The following is a 21,568-nucleotide window of genomic DNA, read 5'->3' as shown; positions in this document are numbered from 1 at the left end:
TTCCGCATTATTTCATACCAACTTTGGTTACAAGCAAAGGACTTAGTTCTTACTCCGATAATCATATTTCTTGTTCTAACCACTAATCAAAGGATCTAGTTGGGGATAAAATTTTAATCTACAGGCTTCGCCTATTCACCCCTCCTCTAGGCGACTTTCAACATGCATACAACATTATAGTGTCTGAAGAAATAGAGCGATTGGATTTCATCGTGTAGTGCTCATGTGTTCTATTGACCGGAATCAAGAAAAAGAATTTGGTTACCGTGATTGCAGCCTGCTGAGTGTGTAGGGGAAGCTGGAGGATAGAAACATGGAAGTGAAGAGGAGGATGGGGAGATGGAACGGAAGGGACGTACCTGCTATGCTGTCGTGCAGATGATCAGAACACGGAAGCGAAGGGACGACACAGTGGAGGGATGCTGGCGAGGCAGGGGCGGCACGGGTGAACCCAGTGTCCGTCAGGCACCGGGACGGCGGCCGGAGTTCCTGCCAGCGCGGGCAGGTAGGGGGTGGAGCTCCTTCCGGCGGGCGTTTTCCGGAAGCTTCGCCCAGCATCGCCGAACAGAGGGGGTTGCTTGGGAACAGAGCTTTGCGCACCGAGCGATGCATATCGAACGGTGCTTGCATTTAGAAGGCGACGTGGCCACCCTGGTTGAACGGTATGGTGCAGCGCTTTAATAAATAGAAATACTGATATACTGTCGTGCAAACGGAAACTTAGCTTGTCTTAAAAAAAAAGATGATCATTTTCCGCTGCTTTAGGAAACGCAGTAGCAGTGTTCATATCCCTCTTTTCGGCTTTTGGTTTTTGTATCATCAGGCGGCTGTGAAGGTACATGTCGTGGCTGCCTTTTTGCCTACCACAGGGTACATTGAACTGGAGATGAGATGCATGTGTGACTGAAGCGACCTTCGATACAGAGCTGCTTGATCTGAACCGTCCGTGCACGTTGACCTCTGCCTGTCCCGGTCCCCCGAGACATGTGCTCCTTTCTCTTTCTCTCTCTCTCCGGATGTGGGGGAACTTATGCTTCCATTTCTACCTCTCGGATCGGAATCTCGTACGCACACGGCGTTGCTTGTGCTCGCTACTTACTCGTTCCGCGGCGGGTTATAGTTAAATCATTAATCAAGCGGTGGTATCGATGCCACGGCAGCGGCCGCGCGGACCACATGGGCGCCAGGCCAATCGCCTAATCAAATCGTATTCGAGAGCGATGCGGCGGCACTGATGAAGCACTAATACAAGAGCTTGCAATATATACGGTCATACGGCGGAGAGTGAGAGAAAAAGTCAGAGAGATGCATACGATACACTCTCTGATCACGTATGTACTGTTCCATTTGACGATCGGGCTCCGGGTGCGACCGTATCTGTATTAGATTAGCTTATTATCGCTGACCGTAGTCTACCTAACCAGCGCTCAGCTCCGAGGCCTCCCGCTCGCCGCGGCATCATCTCCGGCTCCTCCCGCCGCCGTGGCGGAGCGTCTCAGAGTTCTCGTCAATGGTGCCAACATTCTTGGCTTCGGCGGCGAAACCGAGCTCTCCCAGTCTTCCACGTAGAGTAAGTCCCTTGCTGTTCTTCGTTTGTTTTATTTTTCGTCCTCTATGAGAGGCAAGGTTCGTGTTCGTCGTCTACAATTGGCGACGACCCCGAGTTCGAAATTCCCTCTGGGTCAGTATCCTGATGATCCAGACTTAGAACGGTTCTTAGAATTGGAGCAATTGCATCGTTTCAACGAGTGCCTAGTTGCTTCAGCCTCTAGAACTGGTTCACACGTTCATGGAATAGAGGACTTTCATGGTGGCCGTTTCTGGGCACTTGGAAGTACCTCTGATTCAGAATCTGTGGTAGACGAACACATCGTTTCACTTGGGGATTGCGAAACTCCTGCTCTCCCGATGTCCCGTTCGTCTGATTGTCTCCCGCCTCTAGTTCCTGAGCCTACATCTGGCTCGTACTCGGATATGGGATTACCTCTTGGTTCTTATACGGTGGAGTCTGGAACAAAGAGGCGGTCAGATCAACGTCCTTGGAAGGGGCGGTTGCCGACACCTAGGATTTCTCCTCGGCTGACCCTTGGCGACGCCATTGGTAGAGCATTGATCTCCTCGCATCGATCGCAGATCAGTGCTGTCCTGCCATGGCGTTCGGCACGGCAGGATGTAAGGCTTTCCTGTTCTGCAGTTCGTGGTGACCTTCAAAAAATTTCAAATGTGCGCAATGATCGGGCATCCATCTGTCAGGGTCTTGGGCCGCTTGGTGATACCAGGCATCAGACTCTGAAAATTGGGCCACATATGCCATACAGGCCTGCGTCGGGTTTAGTGGCTCTGTTTGCCAGGACCGGAACTGGTGTGGGTCTTGCTAGGGCTCCTCACATTCGTTCTGCTCAACCTGTGTCTCCTTGCTTTCGCGCCGCCACATACGCAGACATTCTGCTTGGCTCCATGGAGGGGGAGGACAACGTGCAGGAGGTGCTTCTGGCCGTGATGGAGCTCAGGGCGGTCGTGGGGGCCGTTCAAACAGCCAGGGAGACCTGGTAGGTCGCGGGGGTTATCGCCGACCGTACCTCGGGCAAGGTGGGCACAGGGGTCGATCTGTACGTGGCCGTCATGGGAGCTATGGCCTGGGTGCTGGCGTCGCTGGTGGGCACCGAGGCAACTTTGGGTATGCAGGTTCCAATCCTGGAAGTCGAGATCAGTTCAGAGGAGGCTTCCAGGGGAACAGAGGCTCTCGTACTCCGGTTAACCTGTCAGCGGCGGCTGTGTCGGACCCATCTGCATCTTCTACTGGTATGATTGCACAAGCTGTTGCATTGCTAAGCCATGCGATCGGGCAGAAGTCAGCTCCGGTGACTAACTGTGCTGCTCTTCAGCTGGGTGCTGGTCATTCAAATATTGCATCGGACAAGGGCAAAGGTGTGGCGGTAGATATGGATGATTATCCAGTGGTGAAAGAAACATCTAGTAAACAGCCGTACTGCTATCGTTGTTTGACCAAAGGACATGCCATGAAAGGTTGTACTGCTAAGCTGTTTTGTGACATCTGTCGTGCTGATGCCCACAACACGGAAAGGTGTCCGAAGTTCAGGGGGGACAAACCTAGTGCCTTAACCTGCGGTTACGCCGTGGATGGTTTAGGTTTCTACTACATCCCCTTTGTGCCGCAACAGAGAAATAAGACCGTGTCTTTGTTGGCCTCAGTGAAGATCACTAGCGGTGTGCTGTCAGAGTCGCAAGTTGTGGCTGAATTAGAGAGATTGGTCTCAGGCAATTGGAATTGGGTTGTGGAGAAATCTGGTCCGAACTGTTTCAGGACAGTGTTTCCATCGCGAGAGGACTTGGACCATATGTTGGAGTGGGGGGTGGTCCAAACAAAATACAATGCGGCCATGAAGATTGAAGAACCAGTCGCTGCTAAGATGCCTAAGGCTGTACTTAAAAAAATATGGCTCCAGTTTACGGGTTTACCTTCTGAAATGAAACAGTATTTGTTGATATGGGCTGTTGGATCAATCTTGGGGGTGACAAAGGCTGTCGATATGAAGTTTACGAACAAGTTTGATGTTTGCCGTCTTCAAGTACTTGTTCTTGATCCAAACCTCATTCCTCAGTTTGTGGATATTGTCATCGGTGACCATTTATATGAGCTGCAATTTCGGGTAGAGGAAAATGTGGACTCTGATAACCCGGTTCTAATGGACATGGATGATGAGGATTTTGGAGATGATGAACCTTATGGTGCTGATGGAAATGGGCCTGTCCCACAGGATAAGGAAGGGGGCACTAGAAAGAAAAATGATTTGGCGAGTAGCTCGACTAGTAAAATTGGTGGCAACGGTCAGAATGGCAGGCGGGTGCTCGAGGCTGTCTTGCAAGAACAATTTGTTCCTGCAGACACCGTCACTCGATCACATAGAGACCAGATCAGTTGTGGTGTGGTGCCGAGGTCGCCCATTTCTAGGGGCTCGACAAGTAACTCTTTGGGTACAGTGAGCAAGGAGATGGCTGGGGTCTTGACACCTAAAGCTTCGATGTTGGCTGCTGTCTCGGAGAGTCTTCTTGGCAATGCGGTATCGAAAAGAAGCAAAAGGAGAGCAAATTTAAGCACTGGGGATTCTATTGAGCGAGCTACCAAGCTGAAGGCTGCTAGGAACCTGGATAAATCTTTTACTGAAGGTACGCAACATGTTGCACCCTCTTGTTTCTTGCCTAGTGAGAAAATCCTTTCCAACCTTAGACATATCGGTTTCAAATTTTCTGATTGCTCTAGTGACTTACAGAAGTTTGTGGATTTTCTTTCTAACTCTGTAAATTCTTGTGCTTTAGTACCGAGTGACACAAATGTGATAGATAGGGCTATTGCTAAAGAGGAAAAGGAGTTTTATGAGGAGAAGGAATTAGAAAAACTTATGTTAAGCAACCTGTGTAGTGACATCCTAGAAGAAGTTATGGATACAACCAGTGAGCAGTTTATTCGGGCTCGTACTGCAGTATCTCATAAAAAGAAAAGAAAAGGTAGGAAAAAATCTCGCTCTGTTTCAAAATGAAGGGTGTTTTTTGGAACAGCAATGGGTTTAGAGACCCCAAAAAATTTAGGTTCATTTCAGATTTGTCTAAAGAACTGAACCTCTCTTTTATTGCGATTTCGGAGACAGTACGTAAATCCTTCACCGAACCCTCCCTTCGTAATTTATGTGGAGGTAAAATTTTTTTGTGGCACTATAAACAACCTGAGGGACGCTCTGGTGGTTTGTTATTGGGTGTTGATTTGGACATTTATGATATTGGGGCTATAGAAGAAGGAGATTTTTTTGTTAAATTCACTTTGTGCAATAAAAATGATTGCTTCAAGTGGGCTTTAACATTGGTCTATGGCCCGGCTCAATTAGAAAAAAAAGAGATGATCTTATCTGAACTGGTTCGCATGGGCAACCATGAGACGCTGCCTCTTGTGATTGGTGGTGATTTTAATATCTTAAGATTCTCTAGCGAAAAAAATAAAGACAATTTTGATCATCGGTGGCCATTTCTTTTTAATGTCGTTATTGATGGTCTATGTCTTAAGGAACTAGAGTTGACTGGTCGCCAATTCACTTGGGCAAATAACCTCGAAAGACCTACGTATGAAAAGTTGGATAGAATCCTGGTAACCACAGAGTGGGATCAAAAATATCCTTTGTCTTCTGTGAGGGCCCTAAGCCGTGACATTTCCGACCATACTCCTCTATTACTGAATTCTGGGGAACAAATCTCTAGTTCCTCCCAACATTCTTTCAAGTTCGAGCTTGGTTGGCTTCTGAGGGACGGGTTCTTCGATATGGTTAGAGAAGTTTGGTCATACGAGTCTAGGGGTCAGTCACCTATGGAGAATTGGCAAGCTAAAATCAGGAAGCTTAGGCAGCACTTAAGAGGGTGGGCAAAAAATGTAAGTGGGGCGTACAAAAAAGAAAAGAAAGGAATTTTGAACAGTTTGGATGTGTTGGATAAAAAAGCAGAAGTATCTGTTTTGTCAGCACAAGAGCTTGACTTAAAACAATACTTGCAAAGTAGACTTGCAGAATTACTAAGAGAAGAGGAGGTAAAATGGTATCAAAGAGCCAAGACTAAGGGTTTGTTACAAGGTGATGCTAATACAAAATATTTTCACTTAGTGGCAAGTGGTAAACATAGAAAGTCGAGAATTTATCATCTTCAAAATGGGGACCAGGTTATAGAAGGTGATGCACTTTTGAAAGAGCATATCACTTCCTACTATAAAGGTCTTTTTGGTCCACCTGAAGCATCTAGGGCGTCTTTGGACTCGTCTGTAATGGATGATATCCCGCAAGTTTCTCCGGATGAGAATTCTTTTCTAACGACAGTGTTTACTGAAAACGACATTAGAGAAGCAATTTTCCAGATGGAACACAATAAGGCCCCGGGGCCAGATGGCTTTCCGGCGGAATTTTATCAGGTGTTCTGGAATGTTATAAAAAATGATTTGTTGGCTTTGTTTGATGCCTTCCATAAGGGGGAGTTACCTCTTTTTAGACTTAATTTTGGCCACATTATTCTCGTGCCTAAAAGTAAAGATGCTATGTCTATTCAACATTATAGACCTATTTGTTTACTAAATGTTAGTTTTAAGATCTTTACCAAAGTACTTACAAATCGAGTATCGGGGGTAGCAAGTAAGGTAATAGGCCCTTCCCAGACAGCTTTTATACCAGGCAGGAATATCATGGAAGGGGTAGTGGTTCTACATGAGACTATTCACGAGCTGCGTAGAAAAAAGGATTGTGGGGTGATTTTGAAGCTTGACTTTGAGAAAGCTTATGATAAGATCAAATGGCCTTTTGTACAACAAACATTACGTATGAAAGGTTTTTCCGAAAAGTGGTGTGCCTGGATTAATTCAGTCACAACAGGTGGTCATGTTGGCATTAAAGTGAATGACCATATTGGTGCAAATTTCCAGACTTATAAAGGTTTACGCCAGGGGGACCCTCTTTCTCCTATTTTATTCAATATAGTTGTAGACATGCTTGCTATTTTGGTAAATAGAGCAAAAGAGGAGGGTCAATTTGAAGGACTCATCCCGCATTTAGTGGATGGGGGTTTATCCATTCTGCAATATGCGGATGACACCATCCTTTTTTTGCAACATGACTTAGCAAAAGCGGCAAATTTAAAGCTCTTATTGATAACTTTCGAACAAGTTTCAGGGTTAAAGATAAATTATCATAAAAGTGAGCTTTTTGGTTTTGGTCTGACTGAGGAGGAAGAAACACTCTATCTCTCTCTATTTAGATGCCAAAAAGGCGGCTTTCCTTTCAGATACTTGGGGATCCCAATGCATTATAGAAAGTTAAGTAATAGTGATTGGAAAACCATAGAGATAAAGTTTGAAAAGAAATTGAGCAGCTGGAAGGGAAAACTTATGTCGGTAGGTGGCCGGTTAGTCTTGATTAATTCTGTTCTCACAAGCTTAGTTATGTTTATGTTGTCTTTTTTTGAAGTGCCTAAGGGTGTACTGGAAAAAATAGACTACTATCGCTCTAGGTTCTTCTGGCAAGGAGATCATCATAAAAAAAGTATAGACTTGCACGTTGGGATATTCTTTGTCAACCTAAAGACCAAGGAGGTCTAGGTATTCAGAACATAGAGGTTCAAAATAAGTGTTTGCTTGGTAAATGGTTATTTAAATTGATTAATGAGGACGGTCTATGGCAAAATTTACTTAGGAACAAATACCTCAAATCTTGTACCTTGTCAAAGGTAGGTAGAAAACCTGGTGACTCTCATTTTTGGTCTGGGCTACTGAAAGTTAAAGACCAATTCTTTGGTCTTGGTTCCTTTATTCTTAAAGATGGGAAGCAGATTAGATTTTGGGAGGACACGTGGACGGGTAAACAACCTCTAATGATAAAATTTCCGTCCTTATATAATATAGCTCGTAAAAAAAGTGATACTGTGGCAAATGTTTTTAATAGGATTCCTCTAAACATCTCTTTCCGCAGAGCGCTGGTGGGTGGTAATCTTTTATGTTGGAATAGATTGGTCTTGAGTATTGCTCATACTCATCTATCCACTGGGAGATATGAGTTCAAATGGAATTTGTCAACCTCGGGGCTTTTTACGGTCCGTTCGATGTACAATGCTCTTATTAGTAATCCCAAGATTTTCTATTTCAAACCGCTTTGGAAGATGAAAATACCTCTGAAAATTAAGATCTTTATGTGGTATCTTATTAGAGGTGTAGCTCTCACGAAAGACAATCTAGCTAAGCGTAGATGGCAGGGAAGTAAAAAATGTGTGTTCTGTGATTCGAATGAATCTATACAACACTTGTTTTTTAAATGTCATTACGCTAGATTCTTTTGGAGGCTTTTATATTGGTGTTTTGGTCTAAGTACCCCGAGATCATTTAAACATATTTTTGGATCTTGGTTGCATGGGGTGCACCTCAAAGTTAAAAATCTGATTATTACAGGTGTTGCAGCTTTATGTTGGGCTATCTGGATAAGTCGGAATGACTTAGTGTTTAACAAAACCCCGATGGTTACTTATTTGCAGGTTCTGTTTCGGGCGACCCATTGGCTTAGGTTTTGGGGATATTTGCAGAGGGTTGAAGACCAGGAGATAATCAAGGAGACGTGTCGACAGATCGAAGTCGCATCTATGCAATTTTTTTCTTATTTTGGTTGGAGTTTTACGAACAGGATTACATATTGAGGTTATAGTATGTCTGTTGGGTGTCGTGTTTGTTTTAAGGATTGTGGTGTAAGATTGCACTCTATGTTGGGAGTGTTGATCTTTTGATGTTACTTTGTTTGTAAGGCTGTACCTCCTTTCATAGAGGACAAAGCCGGGACCTGGTTTCCATTATCTAAAAAATATACATCTTCTCATTGTTTAATGGTCTGCGTTTGCTGCTTCTAGACTCTCTTCTCTTGAGCTCAAAGGGTAGACTGGCAGAGAGGTTAGCTAGCTCGGCAGATATATGGTGCCAACGTGGAGATAGATAGAGCTCAGAGAAAAAAAAAGGAGCAGCAGAGCAGATGGAGCTTGTCGCCTAGCAGCTAGCGGCTGCACTCGGCTCGCTCGTTGTCGTGGACCGCTTCCTGCGGCTTCCTCGCGGCTTCGCTTCCCTCCCTCCTCGGCCTGCTGAGGATCCCCTGAGATGACGAGACGAGACGAGGTCTATAAATATTGGAGAGAGTGCGGCAAAGCTTACTGCCTCTTCATCCTACTCTACTTGGTCTCGTCTCGTCTACCCGGCCCTGCGCTCTGGGCGCCATCAAGGGAAGCCTCGAGCCCTCAAGAGTCAAGAGAGTGAGTGTGTACTTGAGCCAAATAGCAGGCGCACCGACCCAAGAAGCAGAAGCACCAGTGCGAGAGCGGCAGCAGCCATGACGCTGGACACCCCGGCCGCCGTGGTCCTGGAGCTGATGACCATGGGGCAGCAGTCCGCGTCGCACCTCGGGGACCTGCTCCGGGCCGCGTCCCCTGCGGCGGCGTCGCCGCACCAGGAGCTCGCCGCCGAGATCCTCCGCTGCTGCGGCCGCGTCATCGACGCGCTCAGGGCCGCCGGGCGCAAGCGGAAGGCGGCCGAGTACCAGGACGCAGCAGCAGCGCGATGCGCCTGGTCGTCTCCACCTCCTCCTCCGGGACCGCCAGCCAAGAGGTGGGACGCGGGACCGCCGTTGCCTGCCCTTCTCCTCCCTCCTCCTGCACAAACACAGCAGGCTTTCTCTGTTCGTTTGTTTGGAAGCTGGAAAGGCAGCGCGTGATGGCGAGTAACAAGAGGAGGTTTGTTCCACTTCCATCCCACAGGGCGCGCGGCGCAGAGGCGACCATGGAGGTGACCAGCGGCACGGCGGTGGACGGCTTCATCTGGAGGAAGTACGGGCAGAAGGACATCAACGGACACAAGCACCCGAGGCAAGTAGATTCATTCACAAGAGGCTCAGGGCGGGAGCTCAGCTGCAGGTCAATCTGACTGACCGGTGGCCCGGTGCGTGCGTGCTGATCTGATGAAATCCCCCCCTGCAGGCTCTACTACCGCTGCGCGCACAAGGACCAGGGATGCAACGCGACCCGGCGGGTGCAGCAGACGCGGGAGCAGCCGGCGGCGTACGAGATCGCCTACTACGGGGAGCACACGTGCAGGGGCGCGTGGCAGCAGGGAGGAGCGGCTGCGGCGGCGGTGGCCCCTCCCGCCGTCGTCGACTTCGGCTCCAGCTCCTGGGGGTCCGCGGCGGACACCAGCAGAAGCTCGCCGTCGCAGGGCGGGTGGTCGTCGCCGTCGGCGTCGTCCGAGGCCGGGGTCGGGTTCGGGCCGCAGCTGGCGCACGAGTGGCACGACACGGCCGCTCCGGACCCCGTGACGGAGTTCCTGGACGGCTGCTTCGGCTGGGAATCCGTGCTCCAGGACCGCTTTGACTTCGGCGGTCTCAGTGACGTCGCTACGTTTCAGCAGTAGATTGAGTATATTAGCAGCAGCAGCAGCAGTAGATCTGGACATGTGTCGTCGACGTCGCTGTAGTACGTGAGAACAGTCAGTCCGACCGGACCGAGCGACAGCCCCATCAGGAGGGTTGCCGTAGCCGTAGTAGAGCACACACACACACACTATAGTTAATTGTATCTCAGGCAGAGGGATTACCAGACCAACAAAACAAGGTTATTGCCGTTCACAAGACGAGGAATAATGCCATTGTTGTTGGTGCTTGCTCTTTTTCTAAAGGAAAAAAAAACTTCACTACTTTCCCCATTAGAAAATTTCAAATGGAGCAACAAGGCGACGTGTACGTGAGCAGGGTGGACGTCAGCACTGCTTCCGTCAAGTCCGGCATCATGTGAAAACCAGAACGCTTGAGTTGGACGCACCCACCTAACGCCGCCTCTCCGACCCGATGACCAGAACCTTCTGGGCCAAAAATCTGCTGGGTACAAAATTCTACTCCATTATTTAAGATCATGAAAAGCTGCGTAAGACTAGAGCCTCGCCATCTCTTTCAGTAAATTTCGTTTTAGCGATTCGAGGCTATAAATCGGATTCATAGACTCCCTTTTTTTTCCCTTTCTTCTCGTTTGGTAGAATTCACGAGCCATTGTCACTCATCGTCTGCGCGACCACTGCGACGGTTTCACGCTGCGCCTTCCCTCCCGCCACCACTGGCCCACGCCGGCAGGAGGTCGAATAATTATTTTCCCCCTTGTTTTCCCATCATCATCTTCACGTCTTGTAGCTTAGCCATAGCCACCATAAACACGTTGGCCAGCTCGGGCCCTGGGCACCATAAACATCACCGAGGAGATCAGGTGCTAGCCCTCAATTACCCACTCAGGTCTTGTTCGAGGGGGATTGAAGATGGAATGCAAAGGGATTTAGGGTACGTTTGGTTGGGGAATCAACTGAGATGGAGCGGCTCCATTCCAGTTTTTAAGAATTGAGTTATTTCATTCTATGTTTGACAATCAGAATAGAGCCGTTCCATTTTTTTTAGGATTTAGAGTTTATGATTTGCCAGAGTAGTCGAATTTTTTAGAGTTTGTCAGAGTAGTCGAATTTATGTGAGAACGGTTTACATGACCCCCATATATTAGACATCTATCTTTGATTTATTTTATTTTAAATTATTTATTTCCTAATAACATGATTTATTTTCTCTCCATATATCCCCTCCGATTTCCTTATCATCAATCCGACTCTAAATGTGGTCCTATTTTAATTTTGATGACTATATTTTAGTGCTCCATATTAGAGATGCTCTAATAGAGCAACGTAGAGATAAAAGTTTCACTCCTCAGATCGCCTTAAAGAATCTCTAGTTGAGTTGGTTAGACGATCTGAGTAACACTCCTCAGATCCTTAGTTCGATTCTCTAGGTGAGAGAAAAGTTTGAAGGTTTTTTTTGACATGTGTGAGAATGTATTCTTCTTAACATGATGCTTGAAAGCTGTCTTAGCTAGGGGTGACAATGAGTTCTAAATAGTACATTATACAATTTAAAGATCAGATTAGGATCAAACTTTATTTATATTTATTTTCAACTAAAATTTATTTACGACCTTAACAAATTACGAAGAAACATTTGAATCACGATCCAGTTGTTAGGGCAGCTCCAACAACAACTTACGAGCTAACTCAAAACATATCATTTCATAATCTAATAGAAGAGGGTGGATTATATCTTGATTCAAAGCTTGTCTCATATATAGATATTTCAAGAGTACAAGTACATTTAGATATTTCCAGACTATATACGAGGATGTCACTTTAATATTATTCATTTTATATTTCAAGACTACACGAGAATATCACGTGGAGCAGCAATTCATATTGCAAGGTAATCCCTTCGTTCTTTTTTGTTTGTTGAGTTTTAGTAAAAAATTAACTAACTAGCGAGCGACCAATATTTAAGAACAAATGTAGCATATGGCCTGGTATGGCCGTATGGGCTAAAAGTTTGTGCCATCGAAGAGGTTAACTTAGAGTTAGAGGAAACAACTAGATCGTACCACTGCAGGTACCCTTTACAACTTATCATCTGTTTGTTTACGAGCAAACGAGAAGGTACATAATACTAACCCTGATTGTTTTCAGCCATTTCACTAAACATTGAACGCTTCACTTAATCACTTCTATCCCCATGCAATAAACACCAGACAAACTGAACTGATAACTACATGACCTTCGAAGGTCGTTTATTACTGTTGTTTAAGCGGGCCTGACATCGGAGTATATTACACGAGTAAAGGAACAAAGGAGTGCGGGAAGTGGGCCAGATAAGCAAACAATTCTTTTGAATCCATGTATCATCACGCAGACATCTTAGACGCTAGGACCGAGCTTTGCCTCAATTGAAGGCCGATGAAGAAAATGGAAAGGAAGAGACCATAATCTTCTGGGTCTACGTCCCACTGACCATCTGACTCGTCCCAGTGCTGCATGAGATACGATTTAAGCTGTTGATCATGTAATAATCCTATTACCTGTTTGTGCGATGCACATAGGAAAGCACATAAAAGTATAAAACCAATATTATGTAAGGGTTACCATTAATTCGCTGAATCATTCTTGCTGCTCAGATCTTTGGGGTTACCAGTTGCAATGCGATAGAAGTAAAATGCTGCCACCACTCCACTGCAGCACAATTGAGAATTAGCCTCATACACAACAAGAGATTCTTTTTTGAGACCAAACAAAAATGGCTGTAACTGCTAAACAAGACATAAAAAAAGCTTAAGCACTGAAAGATGAGGGATTTGAACTTTAGTGTTCAAGTTAAGCTACAAGATGGTTAAATCGATGAACAGTAATATATGATTAGCTATGATAAGCTTTAAACAGCCTATCATATGCACCAATTGCTTAGAAGAAATATCACACGTTTTTGGTCGATCAAGGTATATACAAATACAGAATGCCAGCTGGATGTCTAGCAGGGAAGTTTGTGGGCTGCATGTAAAGAAAAAGGTATCTACAAGTAAAGAATCAAGTAAACACCAGATTCTTAGTCATATTCTCCAGGTGTAGAAGTAAAAGTGGGCTGCAGTTTTAATAAGTGCACCATGACAGGGAATACGGAGACATAACATTGCTGGATCAAACAGATCGGTAATAGTATGGTTTTGGAAGGATTACAGTTCAGCAGCTTTATACTGAGAGGCGATGCAACAGAAAATCACAGTAAAGTTGAAATGCAAAAGAATATGAAAATATTACATCCATCAAAAGAAAGTCATGTACAGTTGTACACTGAACTGCAGCCTTCTAGTCACAAAAACTAAGAAGCACAAAAACATGTTTTTGTGAGTTATGCTGGCAACACAAGCACAGGTTCAGCCGTTCAGGCACATAAACGTGTGATGAGCCCATGTAATATCATCACAAATCACTGCATGTTTCTTTGGGTGCAGAATGAGAATAATAAATGCAATTTAAAAGGTCAGACATGTACTAACCTGAGAAGAACAATGAAGATTTTTGGGAACCAACCATTCTACAGGGTGGAAAGAGATGGACCAAATTAAATTTTGTACATAATAAATTTTATAGTTTATGTTACTGCTACAAAGTTTACCTGGAGTAGAACTGAAAACTCCCTGAAGAAGATGACAAGAGCTATTGCTGCATGCAACAAGTGAAACACCTCATGAAATAACTATTTAAACCCTTACAATGTCATGACTTTCAGATATAAATGTAAACAAGTCTGTACTCCCAAGATGATAATAAGTATGTAATGAATCAAGCATTGCTTATAAGTGTAAGCCATCATAAAACTTAGCAGTTAGATTTAAGACAGACCCAGTGCTGGCGGCTCCCACATGAGTGGGGTCTGAGGAAAGAATAACCAAGGCAAGCCTTAACGCTGTTTTTGCAGAGAGACTGCGTCAAACCGAGGACCTTTGGCTCAGTGGGAAGGCTTCTCACCACTGTGCCGGGCCTGTCCTTCACTTAGCAGGCAGATTATGAAATTTAATAGTAAAAGCCTAGATGTTATGTACCGAGACCTGACCAATAATTTTGTATCATGACACTCAGTCTCATCCAATAAACCCAACATGTTCAAATGTCTTCTATAATGCAATGGGGGAAAACGACAGAACATGCTGGACTTATTGTGGTAGCATAAACTTTAATCTGGTCCAAACCAAAATACTAAGGATCGAGGAATTTTAGGACAACTTTGGATAAAGAACAAGAGCAATTCATAAACCCAACTTGGACAGGAAACCTTATAGAAATTACCATATACAACTTCTGTAATTTGATAAATGAAAATTTATTTCTGTGCTGCGGCTATATGAACAACTCATGACTACAAGCAGCCAGTGATTTTACTTTATCCAAGTTACGAGAAATCTGATCATTATGCATAATGGAACAGTAAATGTCACATATAAATGCCTGCCAAAATCAGTGGATTTGGAACTTGCACTAACAGCACAAGAACTTAGGAAGACACATTAAGACTTGATTATCAAAGGAACACTGTTAGTGCACAAGTATAACACAAAACTTCTTGAAAAGAACAATCAAGTCTATAAAGAAGCAAGAAAAAACTTTACAGAACAAATAGTATTGTGGAAAGTAACCTTCTGGATTTGATACTCACTGATAATCCTTCTATTTTGACTTCTATATACCATATCATGTTTATTTTAATCCTATGAATCTTACAAGTATGTCAAACAAGCATAGTACCATACACAACACAAGTTCGAGGCCACAAGTATGCTCAACAAAGGTTCTTAAATAATGAAAAGAACATATATGTTAAAGCAAGGCAAGGATGATGAATCAAAATGAACTAACCAGCTTGCCCTTTCACCAAAAGACGAGGCCGACGGTCGCCTTCTCTATGTGATCTCAAACTTGAGATACCTAGAGTCAACAGTGCAAGGCCAAGAACAATACCAAAACGAAGAGCAGAGGTACTTCCAGTCAACATGAAGTTGAGGAAACCCCCTACTGTAAGAAAGGTACCTACAAAAGGTGATGCAAGAATAACTTTAACCCTTCCAGTCAGCATGAAATTATATCAACAGCTAATTGACGGTACAAAACATCACATGGTCTAGTTTTCGGGTGTGTCATCTAGATCCATGTACTATTCAATGTCACAGGAACCCCTATTACCTATTTAAAGTATGTCATCTAGATCCATGTACTATTAAAGGTCACAGGAAACCCCATTAACTATTTCAGGTGTGTCATCTAGGTCCATGTACTATTCAAGGCCACGTCACCGGTTGGACTGAGGTGGAACGCCATGTCAGTTGTGCATGGACCTAGATGACACACCCTAAAAAGTTAATGGGTTCCTGTAACCTTGAATAGTACATGGACCTATATGACACACTTTAGATAGTTAATGGAGGTTCTTGTGACTTAGAATAGTACATGGGTCTAGATGATACAACGAAATAATTCATGACTGCTGATGCACTTTACTCTTCTCAACCCAAGGTAACGAAATTAAATTGCACTGAAAATTTCACCAGTGTAGAACATTGACATACCAAACGGAATGCCAACATGATAATCCTCATACTCTGATGGCCAATTCAATCTCCCAAGAGCCCTGAACGTTGTTGTAATATCCTTGATCGAGTCTGGGGAGTTCCGAGCTGCCATCACCAGATATTCCTGTCCCTCCTGACTAACCTCGGTAGCGATCACGCTGAGGTCCTTTTGTGCTTTGTCTGCCTGTATCTTCAGCTTCTCAGAGGCTTCCAGCAAGACCTCCCTCGCCCTCTTGGAGTAGACATCATATGCCTGCATTGACAGGGCCTGCATCCGCAGGGCCTCAGCCTTGAACTGCTCCAGCATTACCTTCCAAGCTTCCTGAGCCTCCTCGGGCTTTATCTCCTCGTTGCTGTTATCCTTGTCATCGCCCACCTCTGAACCCTCCTGAATCCAGCACCAGGATATAGATAATTTAAGCGCCAGCGTTCAGCGACTGAATCATGAAATTTACCATAACAAAGTGAACGAAACATCGCGAGGAGCCCAGTAATCGCAATCAGCATCGCCATACGACAGATAGGCTACACTCTACACCCATTACATTCAGGAAAGTGAAACGAAGCACCTGAATCAACATTTTATTGCCGGAATTTTTGTGGCAGCGTAGAGAAAAGGGGAAGGTGAAGCTACGAAAAATGACTTAGGGAGAAACAAACAAAAAAAAACACACGCCTGAGGAGAGGAGAATCTCGTCGCCGGAAACGGCGAGAGACGCAGGGATCTCGGAGAGAGGGTTGACTCACAGTTTGCTCCCCTGCTAGGGCGGCGACGACGCGGCGGCCCCGGGGTGCTCCCCTCCCCGCGAAACAGTGACCGGCCGAAACCGCCCGGAGTGAAACCTCGAGGCGGCGATTGGACGAGAACGAGGAGCGCGCGAGGCGTATGGATGGGGTGGACGCGAGGGGGTGAAAGGCGGTGGCGGCGCCCGCGCGTGCGGGCTGGGAGGAGCTCTGGAGCGAGGCGGTGGCGGCGTGGAGGAGAGTGGCAGCCATCGGGGTGGGCGACGGGGCGTCCGCGCCGTCTCGGCAAGGGGGGGAGACAGGAGGGAGTGCCGAACTGGCGAGTGGCGTGGTGGGAACGGCGGAATGGTGGAGACGGCGGAGGGGTGGGCCGCGGGCGGACAGCTGAAGCCTGAAGGAAGATTGTCCGGGTGGGGGATAACGGGGAGTTTTGTGGGGTCTCTTTGGGGGGCTTTTGGCCAGTTTTGGTGGGGCGGTCTGTGTGAGCGGGTGGTTTGTTGCGTGGGGGCTCGGCTATGGCGGTGCTTTTGGGAGGGATCTGTTGGCTGTTGCACTCCTATCGGCAGCGGCTACCCTTTTTCAGCAGGTTTTGGAGTCCGGTATTTCGCTGAGGGAATGTATCATGTGCTGGTCGACCTCGGGTTTACAGGATCATTTTTAATCTGCTCCGGGCGCAAACCTATTCTGGATTCTGCTCTGCTCTTTGTTAAGTCGTGTTTGGTATGGTTATAGAGAAAACTACAAGAAGGAGCTAGTCAAAGCTTGTCAAACATTTAAACTCTCAAATTATAAACTTTATAGAGTTTTCATAGCTATACTACTAATTTTTGGATAATTCTTTTGGTACTCTGAAATCTCTAAAAAACAACTTAGATATGGAATTTGGAGTTATTGTTTATGAGGAATCAATCTAAACTTTAAGACAAAACTGCTCCACCTAGAGTTTTGAAATCGAACTGCTCTGAAGTAGAGCATACTTATGCCAAACACATCCTAAACATGTAATTGTAATGTGAGTACCGCCCTTTTCTGCTCGTATTTTTGTGTGATTTTCGTTGATTTTCACGTGGACCCTGCTAGCAGATTGTGGCATGGCGCACACGAGCGTGCTGCGGTGCCCACCCGAGGACGCGAGAGAGTAAACAAGCGATTAGAACAAAAAAATGCACATTAGGACAGCTCCAACACTGGTACAACTAGCTTGTAGTGTGTTTTATTCAACAAATAATAATAATAATAATAATAATAAGATAACTCTTCATAAAAAAAAACTAAGCTCATAATTTTATGGTTATATATTTTTCTAGTTGAAGATCATATCAAAATTTTCTTTATAGCATTTTCTTTTTACCTTTGATTGTATATCATATTTTATAAAAATAAATAGTATAGATTGGGTCTCGACTAGCGGGACAGGTAATTTTTTTATTTTTAGGGCTAGTTTGGAAACTGTTGGAGACTTGTTTTCAAATGCTAAGAGTTAAGAACAAGGCAACGTGAAAAAATGTTAAATGTTAGAGTCCTTCGTCCTTCGAAGCATTATCTCCTTTTGGATATAATGAGTCCCGGACGAAGGTTATGAAGGATAAACCTTCATAAGTGTAATAAATGACAAAGATGAATTCATATGCAAGATATGAAAAATAACATAAACACTTTAAACATTACTATTAACTTATTTTTATTTTCATTATTGTATCAACCATAGCAAATTATGAATGTACCTTCGGCTCGAACGAAAGTAAGGGTACAAGCGTGATGCAAAAGTGAATGCCCAGTCCGCGTGAACAGTACCGGAATACTGTTCACCTATTTATAGGCACGGGTCGCAGTCCATGCAAAATTACATCCAGGTCCTTTGCCTATGACAACAACTCTATAGTAATTTATCTGGGTCTAGATAGTCTTTTCCTCTTTAAGTCGGTTTCCTTTTTTCTGCCATCATGCCGAAGCTCCCTTGCGTACAACTTCGTGATTAGCTTGTCCTTCGTCATAATCACCTTTCGTCTCGCTCAGGCTTCGTCCTGACCATGCTCTGTATGCTCATGATCCGAATCCGAAGATACATGTTCACATATTTCACTTGGAAAACATTGTCAAATTATGTTTTTAAGGACCTTCGGAAGCCGAAGGCCCCCAACAGTAACCCCTCGCAATATTAATTTGTTAGAGTGATAAATTCAGATTGCGACATGGACGAAGGTCTTAAGCCGAAGGTCCGAAAAAACACCTTCCCTTTGCTAGAATAGCAACAGTCATTGACAAGCGGGACCCTCCAGTTTTCAACGCACTAGGCGTATAAATAAGAGCTCACCACGGGTTCATTTGGCACGCTTTCTTGCCATCTGCTCTTGCTCACCCAACTTTTAGCTCTTGCGCACCAACACTTGCTTGGCTTTTTTAAAAAAATTAAACTTCGGTTTCGAGAGCACTTTCTCAGCATTTTCGAAGATGTCTGAAGATAAGAAAGCGGTCGCTGAAACGAAGTTGAGCCTTTCTGAGGAGATGAATCTCGGCTTTCTTGAATCAATAGCAAAGACAAATACAGAGAAGATTACTAGGGAGATTTTAGAGGGTTTGTCTGAAGACACTGGTGATAGTGACAGCTATGATGTGGAAAGTGGCGGTGAAGATTCCGAAGATCGACCTTAGCGACCAAGCCATGCAGTTTTTGGAAAATCAAGCATTAAACAAAGCCATCTTGTCAATATGAGGGGTAGATATTTTCGGGATTTATCTATTGTGAGGGCTGACGAAGGAGAGAAAACTTGTCCGACTCCCGAGGAAAATGAAGTCGTGATATTCCGAAGCTTCTTTAAGGCTGGACTTCGGTTTCCTTTGAGCAGTTTCGTGGTAGAAGTTTTGAAGATATTTGAAATTTGCCTCCATCAAATTACTCCCGAAGCAATCATAAGGATGGGAATCTTTGTATGGGCCGTGAAAAGCCAAGGTTTGGAGCCAAATGCAAAAAGTTTCTGTAGTATGCATGAGTTATTGTATGAGACGAAACCATGGGGTAAGGAGCAATATCACAACAATTTTGGCTGTTATAGCTTCGGTGCCCGCTCTGGGTCAAGCTGTCCAGTGCCAACTTTTCGGAAGAGATGGCCTGGGGACTGGATGAAGGAATGGTTCTATGTGAAGAACGACTTGAAAACGCGAGAAGATATTAAAGATATCATTATGCGCCCTATCTGGCAGTGCTTCGGCCTTCGGAAACTGAAGGTGGAAATTGACGAAGCAGCCGAAGAATGCCAGAGGGCCCTCGGCGTGGTTTGCTCTTTCATCGGGACAAGGGATTTGATCCAAGAACACATTGCCTTCAGAGTATGGCCACTTGCAGAAAAGTGGGAAATGCCGAAGGAAACCGTCAGCGAACCTGATGAAGGTGGACTAGTTAGGTTAAAATACACCTTCAAATATGGAGATAAGTTCGTCGAGCCAGATGATGACTGGCTGAAAAGTATTGAGGCCATAAGCGATGAGCTGCTTGGGCCATACTCGAAGGCAGAAGATACTGCACTGTCCGCAGCCTTCGGAGGCCGGAAGAAGAAAAGACTCAACCGAGTATTTGATGCTATTGGGTTCGTCTATCCTGACTACCGTTACCCAACACGGGGTCAAAAAAGGAAAGATACGGCTTCTGCGAAGGAAGTTGCTTCAGCCGCTCCTAGAGAGCCAGCGCCGAAGAGGAAAAAGATGAAGGTTCTTATGCACCGGCCACGCTATATTGAGCCGGCCATAGTGCCTGAATTTGTCGGTGAGACCTCTTCGGCCATCGAAGCCAAGGAGCCGACTCTCCTGTCGAATATTGAAGAGCCGGCCAAAATGATGGCGATGGAAAAAATAGAAGAACCGAGGGCTGAAGAGACAAAGACATCGGAAATTCTAAGTTCTTCAGCAAGAATTGAGGTGCCAATGCCAATGCCGATGGCACAAAAAGACCTTATGACAACCCCCAAGAGGAAAAGAATGGTTAACGTGCTAGATGTACTGGAAACGATAAAATCTTCAAGCTCTACTTCGAAGATAGCTGTCGAAGCTCCAAAGACACAAACTGAGGCCGAAGCTGCCAAAAATCAAGCGGAAACTAAAACTGGGCTTTCAGAGTCTACCAAGAGAGAATTCTTGGAAATTGAAAAAGAAACGGAAAAAGAATCTGCAGAAGAAACTTTATCTGAGAAAATCGCCACACCTATTCCCGAAGCATCTTCTGAAGCTTCTGACTATATATTACGTCATGCTTCGGGTAAAAGTCTGAGCGAAAAAGAAAAAAGAAAAGCTCAATTCTATGCACAAAAGTTGAAATATCCAAAAGGGGCGCTGATATTCAATGGTAGTGGAGAAGAAGACTTCTTGTATTGTCTCCCTGACAGCAAGGAGATTTCTGTCTGTCGGGAGATGAGCAAAAGCTTCGGATTCCCAACATTAGAAGACGGGCTCTCGGTGTTGTCAAAGAACAAGCTGGCCGACAGCTTAGCGTACAATAGTTTAAAGGTGAAAAAAATGAGATTTTTGTATTATTTCTTGAAACCAAAATTTTTCATTTGTTTAAACTTATTAACACACATTTTTTTCAGGGTCTTATACTTAGCAATGCCCTCAGGGCACAAAAAGATGCCGAAGACGAAGGGTGTACCATAGCCTTGAGCAACCTTCGTTCCGAAGTAATTGAACTAAGGAACGAAGGTCTCGAAAAAGATAAAATATTACACTCGTTAGTGAATAAAATAAAAGAAGACGAAACTGCTTTCAAAGCTCAAGCTGAGGCTCAGAAGTGCGAAATTGAGGATCTTCGGAAACAGCTAGTCAGAGCTAAAGAAGAGTGCACACTTGAAGAAACAAAACGAGAAATTAGTGAACAATGGGCCAATCATTTAGAAAAAAACGTTGAAGAGCTTCGAGCATCCAAGAAAAGGTGTTATGAAAAATCTATGGAATGTGTTAAGAAAATAAAAACCAGCTTCGCCAGCGTTGGCGCATTCTCAAGTGAGGAAAACTTCATAAGGGGTGACCCCGAAGGCCCAATTGGATGGATCAGCCACGAAGCTGAAGCTTTTGAAGAAGTTTTGAATAGCCGCGGAGACATATGTGCCTTTTCAGGTGCTAGGGGGATTGCCACTATTTTGGAGAGGAAAGGCTGTGACCATGTGAAATCCTTGGCATAATCTGAAGCCGCCTTATCTTCTGAAGATATAAAAGACCCCTCGGCCGAAGCGAGCCTGGTCGGTGGAAAATTTTTCACCGATATTTGGGAAAATGGTGGCCGGGAGATGGCTCAAGAAATTATAAA

General features: G+C 44.8%; 2 protein-coding genes across 3 annotated transcripts; one reads left to right on the top strand and one right to left on the bottom strand.

Annotated features, from left to right (window-relative positions):
* The first annotated feature begins 1,302 nt into the window (after positions 1-1,302).
* LOC103651062 (probable WRKY transcription factor 4) lies at positions 1,303-10,258 on the top strand. Its single transcript, XM_008676659.4, has 4 exons — positions 1,303-1,570; positions 8,068-9,178; positions 9,328-9,435; positions 9,547-10,258. Exons 2-4 carry the CDS (start codon positions 8,904-8,906, stop codon positions 9,974-9,976), a joined length of 813 nt encoding a protein of 270 aa, XP_008674881.1. The 5' UTR covers positions 1,303-1,570; positions 8,068-8,903; the 3' UTR covers positions 9,977-10,258.
* Positions 10,259-12,172: 1,914 nt separating this feature from the next.
* Positions 12,173-16,715, bottom strand: LOC100193823 (non-green plastid inner envelope membrane protein). Of its 2 annotated transcripts, none has more exons than NM_001138905.1 (7): positions 16,279-16,715; positions 15,529-15,919; positions 14,822-14,992; positions 13,584-13,630; positions 13,465-13,502; positions 12,557-12,643; positions 12,173-12,465 (listed from the first exon to the last, which is right to left on the bottom strand). In NM_001138905.1, exons 1-6 carry the CDS (start codon positions 16,525-16,527, stop codon positions 12,559-12,561), a joined length of 981 nt encoding a protein of 326 aa, NP_001132377.1. In that variant the 5' UTR covers positions 16,528-16,715; the 3' UTR covers positions 12,173-12,465; positions 12,557-12,558. The 2 variants fall into 2 exon arrangements, with proteins under 2 accessions (NP_001132377.1, NP_001314763.1); NM_001327834.1 differs by having other exon boundaries at positions 12,177-12,444; positions 16,279-16,679.
* Between the last annotated feature and the right edge of the window lie 4,853 nt (positions 16,716-21,568).

The sequence above is a fragment of the Zea mays genome, chromosome 3, assembly GCF_902167145.1.
Source record: "Zea mays cultivar B73 chromosome 3, Zm-B73-REFERENCE-NAM-5.0, whole genome shotgun sequence".
Taxonomy (NCBI): Eukaryota; Viridiplantae; Streptophyta; class Magnoliopsida; order Poales; family Poaceae; genus Zea; species Zea mays.
Note: the sequence above shows the minus strand (reverse complement) of the source record. Positions and strands in the feature narration are given on the sequence as shown.

Coding starts and splice junctions, on each gene's coding strand:
- LOC103651062 (XM_008676659.4), top strand. CDS start 8,904: ATGACGCTGGACACCCCGGCCGCCGTGGTCCTGGAGCTGATGACCATG. Junction 9,179..9,327: donor CCGGGACCGCCAGCCAAGAG/GTGGGACGCGGG, acceptor TCCATCCCACAG/GGCGCGCGGCGCAGAGGCGA. Junction 9,436..9,546: donor AACGGACACAAGCACCCGAG/GCAAGTAGATTC, acceptor CCCCCCCTGCAG/GCTCTACTACCGCTGCGCGC.
- LOC100193823 (NM_001138905.1), bottom strand. CDS start 16,527: ATGGCTGCCACTCTCCTCCACGCCGCCACCGCCTCGCTCCAGAGCTCC. Junction 15,920..16,278: donor CCCTAGCAGGGGAGCAAACT/GTGAGTCAACCC, acceptor TGCTGGATTCAG/GAGGGTTCAGAGGTGGGCGA. Junction 13,503..13,583: donor AGTTTTCAGTTCTACTCCAG/GTAAACTTTGTA, acceptor TCCACCCTGTAG/AATGGTTGGTTCCCAAAAAT.